Source organism: Olea europaea, chromosome 6 (assembly GCF_002742605.1).
Source record: "Olea europaea var. sylvestris chromosome 6, O_europaea_v1, whole genome shotgun sequence".
Classification (NCBI taxonomy): domain Eukaryota; kingdom Viridiplantae; phylum Streptophyta; class Magnoliopsida; order Lamiales; family Oleaceae; genus Olea; species Olea europaea.
In genome coordinates, this window is record NC_036242.1 from 13,604,985 (window position 1) to 13,616,098 (window position 11,114).

General features: G+C 35.9%; 1 protein-coding gene and 1 pseudogene across 1 annotated transcript; one reads left to right on the forward strand and one right to left on the reverse strand.

The window, feature by feature from the left end:
• Positions 1-2,317: 2,317 nt before the first annotated feature.
• LOC111395921 (U-box domain-containing protein 35-like) lies at positions 2,318-4,582 on the forward strand. Its single transcript, XM_023022149.1, has 4 exons — positions 2,318-2,829; positions 3,621-3,739; positions 3,988-4,103; positions 4,201-4,582. The coding sequence occupies exons 1-4, from the start codon at positions 2,454-2,456 to the stop codon at positions 4,457-4,459; spliced, it is 870 nt and encodes a 289-aa protein (XP_022877917.1). The 5' UTR covers positions 2,318-2,453; the 3' UTR covers positions 4,460-4,582.
• Positions 4,583-5,094: 512 nt separating this feature from the next.
• Positions 5,095-6,270, reverse strand: LOC111395188 (annotated as a pseudogene).
• Between the last annotated feature and the right edge of the window lie 4,844 nt (positions 6,271-11,114).

The following is an 11,114-nucleotide window of genomic DNA, read 5'->3' on the forward strand; positions in this document are numbered from 1 at the left end:
TTTGACCCCCCCCCCCCTCCCCCCCAAAAAAAAATCTTTAGTTGACCTCAAAAATTAAAAAATCTAATAATTTTGACCAAGTAAGGCAAGGGTAAAATTGTAACTTTATAAATTTAATATGAAAAAAATATAAAAATTGTTTAAAAGGGAAAATAAAAAATCCTATCTCCTTCTTCAAAACAAAACAAAATGGCAAGTTGTGTTGGGTATTTAGGTGCTATGCCGGCAATGTGGAGCTAGATCGGAGGTGATGTATACATGATACGTAAAGTGTGGGTGGTATATGAACTAAACTGGTGGCTCGCGATGATTGAAGGTTTAGGCGAAAATGCGACTGGAAATCATACGCACAATAGCGTCAAGTGGGATGAACAATAAGGGAAGATGGCGACGAATTAGTAGCGGTGCATAGTGGTTCAGTCTGGTATTAGGTTGGTTGGGTGTAGGCGGAGGATGGTGGTGCATTGGCGGTGTCGGGGGTTGTAGGATGAGTCATGGGTTGTCGTGTAGTTATGGATGGGAGTTTGGATTGGTGTGGTATGGTGGTCAAGCCGTGGGTGAAGTGGTGGTGCCGGTGGACATGGATGATAACTTAAACCTCGCCTTCAACCTACAAGCCATCTACGGACCCAACGTTGACCCAATCCAACCTCAAAGTCAACAACCTAGCAACTCAACTAGGGTGGGTGAGGACGAAAGACCTGAGATCGATTTGCTTGAATTTTTTGGCTGGACGAGTCCCATGTGCTTGCCCGGAGCTGGATGAGAAGCTGGAGGAGGAGGTGAGTGGGGATATTCTAGGTAAGAAATGTGTTCGGACTACTAGGAATCCGGTTGCGACCATGGCTCGGTGTCAGGTTTCGGAGTGCGAGACCGATATTAGCGAGCTCAAAGGGTACCGTAGGAGGCATTGGATTTGCTTGCGGTGTGCCAATGTGATTGTGGTGATCAAGTAGTGGGTGAGGCGGTGATACCAGGGGCCGGCAACTGGATGGAGGTGGTTTTGATTTTGGGGTAAGGGGAATTAGCAAAATTGAAGGAGGAGATGGGATTTTTTATTTTTCTTTTTAAATAATTTTTATTTAATTTTATATTAAAATTATTAAGTTACAATTTTATCCTTGTCTTACTTGGTCAAAATTATTAGATTTTTGATTTTTGAGGTCAACTGACGGTTTTTGGGGTCAAACTAATTGAAACTATCAATCTGGACTTTAATTGCGAATTTTGTAAAGGTTTGGTATCTATGGTGACACAAATGAAATGTTTGGGTAAAGTCTGCTAATAAACGAAAGGTTTGATACTTGGTTGCAATTTTTCATTCGATTAATTAGATGTAATTTTATTAGGAAACACATGCCAAAAATAAGCTCCTTTTTGGGCTTCATTTTATTCAAATTGTATTTTTTCTTTCTTCTTGTTAATCGCGTTTTTCAATAAAATAATATCATATGTAATTTTTTTTTAAAAAAAAATCAAACATTCTTTTAAAAATTACTATTTATAAATAACTTTTTCCCAAAATTTAATTTTAGCGGAGACAAAAAAGGGCTTCCATTAAAAAAAAAAAAAGAAGAAGAATAAAATGATTACTTCTAAGATTAATACAGTAAGGCCCCGTTTGATTGCATGAAATTTTCCATGGAACTTGAAATTAGAATTCCAACTTCTACTTTTGACCTGTTTGATTAACAAAATTTTTCAGGGAATTGATTTTTCATGAATTTTTAGATACAACACCTTAAAGCGTGATTTTCCACCTTTTATTTTCCAGGGGTAGGTGATTTTTGGTTTTCTAACTTTTTTTTTTTGCTTTTTGTTTTTTTTAATTGTTGGCAATGAGAACAAATTCTAGGAACAATTGTAAAAGAGGATATCCTTGAAATTGACAATTCTCATGTAAAACAAAGTCAAACGAATACCAAAATATAGATGATTTTTTGATTTTTTTTCCTTTTTTTTTTTGGTTGGCAATGGAAACAAATTCTAGGAACAATGGTAAAAGTGGATATCTCTTAAATTGACAATTTTCATGTAAAACAAAATCAAACGAACACAAAAAAATACTTTTATTTTAACATTTTTCACATGAAAAATTATACCAATCAAACACAATAATTTATAATTTTCAGAAAAATTTTTTTAGATAATTTAATTCTTTAAAATTTATTTTCTTTCCATCCAAATTTTATTTTCGCAATCAAATAGACGCTAACCCTAAAAGATGAATACAAGAATATCTGTTGCATTGTTCATAAAAGTCAAAGTCGGAGAAAGTCACAACAACTTTCATTGATTTAACGTTTTTCATCAGTTTATAACTTGTCGTTTGATGGTTTTTTAACCCAAAAAATCTTCAAAAGCCAAAAGCATTGGTCCACTCGCAGCTATTTTAGAACGGAAATTACTAGATTTCGTCATCAAGGCTTCGAGTCTTTCTCCAGCCGGAAAAAATGGCGTCAAATCTTACAATAAGTACCGTAGAAGGGAATTCCGATTACGGTTTTGGTTCAAGAGTTCATTATCAAGATCAGTGGGGGAATTTCAGCAGTGGTGGGATTATTTCTGAAATTGAAGAAGAGTTTTCAAATGAATTGTTAGAGATAAACAATGAAGTTCCTTTGAATACGATAAGTGAAGAAGTTGAAGGGAGTGTATTCTCGTTTGATTTTCACAATAGGGATGATGTTGTTTATGTTGTAGTAGGGACGAGTGAAGAACCAAGCATGGATGCACTTAAGTGGACTCTGAAAAATGCTGTGAATCCTTCATCAACTCTTGTTTCTCTGATTCATGTCGTTCCTGAGACAAAATACATCCCTACACCATGTAAGTTCTCTCTCTCAACTTACACATTCCCTAGTGAGAAGTTTGAGTTAGGTTTACCGGCAGTCATTCACAGCCCGGATTTTAGGTTCGCCAGTCACGACCTTTCTTTTGGCATCCGGGTCCTAACCAAACTTCACTTTTTCGGCTATTGAGGATCGGGTAGGGTGCGCCAACAAATTTTGACCCCTCTTACTTGCACACGAACAAAAGCGAAAAAAATGTATTGTTCTACAGTTGAGGCAGTGGATTGCTTGGTCATGTTTGCAGCCACTGGTTGCTGTTAACATTTTGTGATGTAGCTGTATCTAACACTAAACATAAATGTTTGTGTAACAGGTTATTTAGGTCGACAACGAACAGAGGAACAAAAGTATAGTATTACAGACAATCTATTTAGACTTAAAACTTATGCTAGCTCATTGAAGTCTTAAGAAGATCAGTTTTGCTTGGTGTATGTCAAGTTTGATATCATGGATGACATTGTGTGAATTGACAGCTTATTGTAAATTGATTGAGACAACATTCTTTTCAAACAACGATCATATTTTCTACACAAAGGGGATTTCATCCAAGATGTCGACCATGAATGTACAAGTAGCTTAATTGTACGAAGATTTATGAACTTGTTCTAGAAAATTATAGTTAGCTTTGTTTATCACTCGTATATGCCTTATCATGTTAATAACAAGTCGATTTCTGTTGCATTTGTTGATATCGACTCAAACGAGTTAACCTGGAAAGGGGGTTGGAATTGCAACTAAGCAAACTATATGTATATCCTTGTGTGACAGTGGGAAAGCTTCCAATTAGTCAAGTGAACCCGGAGCAGAAGGAGAAATACATGGCTCAAGAAAGCGAAAAGAGGAGAGAATTCCTTCAAAAGTTTCAGGATGTCTGTATTGCTTCACAGGTATCAGATAATCTTATCATCAACTTGTACCAATTATCTAATAACACATTACAAACAGTATATGGAAAGTTAAAAATAAACACGTCCAAGTAAATTGACGCAGTAAATTCACACGATAACATACATTGCAAAGTAAAGTATTGAATGTTCAAAAACATTACTCAGTAACATCAATGCTTGTCACGTACAGTTACGTGTTCAAATTATTTGGAGAATCATGAGCTAACAATGTGCTTTTATGTTAAAAGGTGACGGTGGATATCATACCTATTGACAGTGACATGGAGGCAAAAGCTATACTGGACCTAATTCCCGTCCTCAACATCAGAAAGTTGGTTCTGTGCACCACTAAGTCTAATCTAAGGTACAGTATCAATTGGTTCAGCCATTAACTATTTTCGAAACTTTCTTTTCGCTTTTATCAATTATTTTACGTAGATTATTGTATGCGAGTGTTCCAGGAAACTGAGGTCTAAGAAAGCCAGTGGTGGAGCTGATAAGATACTACAAGATGCACCAGAATACTGTGAAGTTAAGCTCATATGTGGAGGAAATGAAATAACTGACCTGAAGTTTGAGTCCCCTTCTGCTTCTCCTTCTCCCTCTCCCTCTCCACGGGCTGCCGACCGAAGTCCCAAACCTGTGCAAGAGCAAGAGCAAGAGCAAAGCAATAATGACTCCTTTTCATGTGGGTGCTTCAGGCCTAAGACTAGATTCTGAATGCTAAAAGAATCTAATGGGAATAGCTCAGTATGGGAGATCTTAAGGTGGCTTCATTTTAACTGTTTTGCAATTAACCACAATGTATAAAAATTATTGAAAGTACAGGCAGGAAAGTCTGAACTATGCTGTATCCAAAGATGATAAGCAAATTTCATTTTTTTTTAACCAAAAAAAATAAAAGTAAAATCCTTACTTCTTTCAACTTTTCAATCTTCCTTTTGTTTTTAACAAAAGCCCACTTGCTAAATCATAAGAGCGCACAACAATTGAAACGAAACAAAGGAATAGAGTGTGACATATTCATCGAAGATCGAGCCTTATAGTGCTCATCAGGTTTCAAGAAGCAGACCAGATTTTTCATTACCATGCATTTGTCCTCAATTTACTCTTGAATACTATATACAAAATAGTAAATCAATTCCAATTAAGCCCCTGTTAGAGCATCATTTTTTTTCCAAACTCATTTTCAATTGCACATTCTTCCAATATAATAATTTTGCATGTAAATTCAAAACTTTTCACTGCTTTTAATCATATATTCTTTGAAAAACCAACATTACAACACTCATTTTTCTGAAAAATGAGGCTCAAACAGAGCCTAAAGGTACTATCGCATCTACATTTGTGGCTTATAGAGGATTTAGCGCAGTGTCTGGTACAAATGTCAGCACATACTATCTAGATTTGGTCCTACACTGCCTGGAATTCAAGAAACTTTTCCCAGAAGGATACATAAAAACATTATACAAAGTGCATTTCTATTGTCAAAGTTCACCGTGTTCAAATGCAATCAATCCCAGTCCTCCCAAATTAAAACTTCCCCATGCTGCGTGGATCTGGAAGACTGGAACCATGCAAGTTGAGGGAGGTCTTGATCAATTGGCATTCATAATCTATGACAGGCAGCAACAACAGATATCCAACTCTAAATCAACCCGGTACTACATAGAAATCTCACAAACCTGATCATTAACATCCTGGATTTTCCATAACATTTGTTTTGCGTAACTTAAAAAATCAAATTCCAACAATTCTCTCATATTCAACAGGCTTGGAGATTTCAGGATGGGTGGCACAACCTATTAGCACACAATTAGCTCCTTCAAAGAAAGGGTGTTGCTTAATCTCAGTTGAGCCTCTTTTATAAGCCGACCTGTGCCGTGGTTCTTTCACTAGCAGAACCCTGATCAAATCCCCGAAGGCGAAATTGACAATTAGAGATTCTGGAAAACGAAGAGGCTAGCCAACAACATTGAATCGTGTGTCTCGATTACTAGATCCTTTAAATGGAGTTTTGCCAAACATAAGTTCATATAGAAAGATCCCAAAAGTCCATCAGTCCACCGCACTTCCATGACCTTCACCTTCGATAATTCAGGTGCCAGATATTCACGAGGTCCCACAAATGACATTGACTGTGCATTGGTTGGTTCAACAATCAGCTTGGGCAATGGGGTAACTTGGTTTCCAATTCCACTTTTGGGTTTGCTATTTTTCTTGGTTTTGCTAGAAAAGAGCGGGGGGAGAAGAACAACACATGATGGCTGAACGCAGGCAGGTTCAATGCAAGCTGGTTGGATGCAATACGTAGAATTTTTACTCATGGGTTCCGACTCCAAGGATGGTGTCGTGACCAAAGTTGGACTGACTTCGTAATGAAGTGAAAGATCAAAATCTGAGAGTATTACCTGTCCATCATCCCTCACAATGACATTCTCAGGCTTAAGGCCACGATAGACAAGCCCGAGCACGTGTAGATATTCTAGAGCAAGCAGGATTTCCGCAATATAAAATCTGCAACAAGGGAATTAGTAATTATCAGAGTATTGACTGCACGATAGATGTTTTTAACATAAAAATACATGTCCATTGCTTGAAAAGGTACTGCTGATTAGATAGATCAAATGATGATAGCATCAAGGATCAACTTTCTAATAATACTGATCGACCCAAACTTCCCCGAACTTTGTGATTGAGTAATAAAACATTAAATACAAGACATTCAGATTAAAACACTACTACTTTTCCAACGTTTATCAATGGTTGTTACTTCCAATTACAGTTCAATTTCAATCTCAAAGCTGGAGATAAGATCAAAGACCACTTCGCCATTCTTTTGCCTTTAATTGTCCTTATTTTAGCCTATATTTGACAACCCTTATTTGAAAACATTTTTTTCTATGTACTAATTTTTAATCACACGTATACATAATAAAATATTTTGCACGTAAATCCAAAAATTTCCCTTACTTTTTAATTGCACATTTTCTTAAAAATTACTATTCAAAACCCAAATATTGGCTGCCAAACAAGGGCTAATGTCAACTAATTGAAATAACAGTTTCCGATGCCTGTCAACTTTTGAAGACAAATCTTTGTAAGAATTTCAGACAAGAAAGAAGTGCCAGGAAATTTACAAGTATTGCCAACATTTAACATACTTCCATTGTCAAGGAAATTGATGATTCACTCAAGGTTACAAATTTTTTTAGTTTTGCTCGCTCTATTATGTACATTAACAACACAGATTTCTTGTACTATTATATCAAAACTTGTTGAAAAAATGATTATGAAATGGGTCAACTTTGAGCCCAAATTTCAGTAGGACCCACTTTTTAATTAATACGGGACCTAACATATCCACGTTCTACTTCACGAGATGATTAACGTGATATATTTATTTGTCGAAAACCATTTAGAATTGAATGAAATATTAAGTGTTAAAGTAATCCACATAAAACTAAGTATTATGGAAGAATTTGATTTTCCAAACACTTATCCCACATAGGAAAGTTAGAAAACTTTGGTGTGATTTATAAGGTGATAGTTTGGGAATTGGGTTTGGGCCTCAAGTGGTACCAATAGTCTTTGAAAGGGGGAAGACTTATATTCTATTAGATTCGATCATAAACCCACACGCGAGCGCCGCCGTCCTTCCGTCCGTCCGGCCGGCTCGGCACGTGTCTGAGATCGAAATTTTTTGGACAAAATTCATTTAAATTTTTGGGCCAAATTATAAATAATCAAAATTTTGGGTACATTATGAAATTTAAATTTTGGCTTATTCCGGGTGATTTTTTGGTCTGAATGGACTATTTAACAGTCGTCTTTTAACTGACCACACAGTCGACTGTTAGCCGACTGTTAACAGACGTGACTTTAGAACAACATGTCTGTTCCGAATTTTTGAGGTTTGTCTCAAAGGTGACGACTGTTTGAATGACCACGAACAAGTCTATAAATAGCTTGCTTCTCTGCTAGAAAATTTACACAATTTTCATTGCAAACTTTCTGTGCTTTGAATCTTATTCTCCTCTCTCTCGTTCTGATATTGTTTCGAAGTCAAATACACTTCGTTGAATTCGTTGGAACTCATGCAAATTGCTGTGCTGCTTCCGTAGGAGACGAAAATTCGTTCTATTTTGGGAAACGATTGCTGGACGCCTTTAGCACCATTGAAGACAGCAAATTCGTTTTAAGGAAACATTGTGAAGTCGGTGGCCTCGAATTACATTTTGGATCCTATTGATCATTTCTTACATTCAGGTGATTCTGTCGAATTGTTTTCAAAGGAGTAACTTCAAATTCTAGAAACAACAATCTTAAAATGAATTTCGCTATTATTCTGTTTCTGTTTCTACTCCTTCTTACAGTTGATCTTCTGATTGTGTTTCAGAAATGGCAACTTCTGGTACCACACTCCCGAATACGACCGGAGAAAATTAGAAAAATTTAATGGGTCAGATTTCAAGCGTTGGCAACAAAAAATATTTTTTTTTCCTACAACATTAAATCTGGCTAAATTTCTCAAAGAAGATGTGCTTTTATATACCGAGCAAGACACTGATACTGAAAAATTGGTTGCGGTTGATGCATGGAAGCATTCTGATTTTCTGTGCAAAAATTATGTACTCAATAGATTGGACAACACATTATATAATATGTATTGCAATGTGAGGTCCGTAAAAGAACTATGAGAATCTTTGGACACCAAGTATAAAATCGAAGATGCCGGTACGAAGAAATTTATTCTCGGTCGATTTTTGGACTATAAAATGGTTGACAGCAAGACTGTCATATTCCAAGTTCAAGAACTTCAAATCATACTTAGCGACATCCATGCCGAAGGAATGAAACTAAGTGAATCATTTCAAGTCACTGCATTGATTGAGAAATTACCGCCTTCATGGAAGGATTTCAAGAATTACCTAAATCACAAGCGGAAGGAAATGAAACTTGAAGATATCATTGTCCGATTGAGAATAGAAGAAGACAATCGCAAAACTGAAAGAAGGAATGGTGCATCTCATTCGATGGAATTAAAAGTCAACATTGTAAAAGGAGGCTTCAAAACTAGCAAAAAGAGGAAGCACAATGGTGAAAGACAAACTGGTTCTTCAAAAACTGCTAAAAAATTTAAAGGCAACTGTTACAATTGTGGCAAGGCAGGACATCGATCCAAAGATTGTCGAAAGTCAAAGAATGTTAAGGGAAAAACTCACCAAGCCAATGTAACAGAACATGAGAACCTCACCGATAAGGTATAAGACATGAATCTTTCTGTGATCGTCTCTGAATGCAACTTAACTGGAAACACTAAGAAGTGGTGGGTGGATACTGGAGCTACTCGTCACATATGCTCAAACTGCGGGATGTTCTCTACCTACAAAGCGATTGATCATGATGAAAATCTCTACATGGGAAACTCGTCATCTTCCAAGGTAGAAGGACATGGGAAGATAGTGCTGAAAATGACAAGTGGAAAAGAGCTCACTTTGAATGACGTTCTTCATGTGCCGAATATTAGGAAAAACTTGGTATCTGGTTTTCTAGTAAGTAAGAACAGGTTTAAGCTTGTATTTGTTTCAAACAAATTTGTACTCTCAAATAATGAAATGTTTGTAGAAAAGGGCTACCTGAATGAGGGGCTCTTTAAGTTGAACGTAATGACTGTTGTACCTCTAATTATGAATAAGAATACATCTTCTTCTTACTTGCTTGAGTCATTTAATTATGAACGATTAGGACATACAAATTATAACACTTTGCGTAGACTAATCAAATTAGATTTATTACCAAAGTTTGATTTAAATCCTAATCACAAATGTGATATATGTGTAGAAGCCAAAATGTCACGTCTACCCTTTCATTCTGTTGAAAGAAGTACCGAACCCCTAGATTTAATTCACGCTGACATATGTGATTTAAAATTTGTTCAAACTAGGGGAGGTAATAAATACTTTATCACTTTTATCGATAATTGTACTCGATATTCCTATGTGTATTTACTCAAAAGCAAAGATGAAGCAATTGAAGTGTTTAAACACTACAAGTTAGAAGTTGAAAATCAACTTAGCAAAAAGATTAAGGCCATAAGAAGTGATAGAGGTGGAGAATATGATTCACCATTTGAGAAATTCTGTTCGAAACACGAAATTATTCATCAAACTACCGCGCCTTAGTCTCCTCAATCTAATGGTATTTCTAAACGCAAGAATCGAACATTGAAGGAGATGATGAATGCTATGTTAATAAGTTCTGGATTACCGCAAAACTTGTGGGGGGAAGTCTTGCTTTCTGCCAACTATATTCTTAACAAATTATTACATCGAAAAACGCATAAGATACCTTTGAAGTATGAAAAACCTAATTATAAATACTTGAAGGTATGATGATGTTTGGCTAAGGTAGTAGTTCCTAAACGTAAAAGGGTTAAGATAGGACCTAGATCCATTGATTGTGTATTCATTGGTTATGCCTACTATAGTAATGCGTACATATTTATGATATATAAGTCTGAATTACCCGATATGCATGTTAATACGATTATTGAATCAAGAGATGCTACATTTTTCGAAAATACTTTTCCTTATAACATGTAAGGTGAATCAAATTCACAAAAGAGATCTCGTGAAAATGAAGAGACTATAGATCAACAATCTATAAATGAACAACCTAGACAAAGTAAGAGGGCTAGGACGTCAACCTCCTTTGGGCCTGACTTTCTAACATACTTGTTAGAAAATGAACCTCAAAGTTTTAAAGAGGCTATGTCATCAACCGAAACTTCATATTGGAAAGAAGCTGTTCATAGTGAAATTGAATCCATACTACAAAGTCATACTTGGGAATTAGTAGACCTCCCTCCCGATAATAAGCCTTTGGGATGTAAATGGATTTTCAAAAGGAAAATGAAAGCAGATGGATCAATTGACAAATATAAAGTAAGACTTGTCGCTAAAGACTACAAGCAAAAATAAGGTTTTGATTATTTCGATACCTATTCTCCTGTGACAAGAATTACTTCCATACGTATGCTTACTGCAATAGCAGTATTGAATGGTTTGGATATATATCAAATGGATGTTAAAACGACTTTTCTGAATGAAGAATTAGATGAAGAAATTTATATGGAGCAACCTAAAGGATTTGTGGCCTCATGACAAGAAAAGAAAGTGTGTCGCTTCTAAGAAATGGCATGAAAATTTTGACACGGTTATGATGTCAAATAGTTTCAAAATTAACGGGTGTGACAAATGTGTTTATGTCAAGAATACTCCAAATGGATTTGTCATTGTTTGTTTATATGTAGATGACATGTTGATTATGGGTAACAATGATACCATAATTCAAACTACAAAAAGGATGCTAA

Coding starts and splice junctions, on each gene's coding strand:
- LOC111395921 (XM_023022149.1), top strand. CDS start 2,454: ATGGCGTCAAATCTTACAATAAGTACCGTAGAAGGGAATTCCGATTAC. Junction 3,740..3,987: donor ATGTCTGTATTGCTTCACAG/GTATCAGATAAT, acceptor TTATGTTAAAAG/GTGACGGTGGATATCATACC. Junction 4,104..4,200: donor ACCACTAAGTCTAATCTAAG/GTACAGTATCAA, acceptor CGAGTGTTCCAG/GAAACTGAGGTCTAAGAAAG.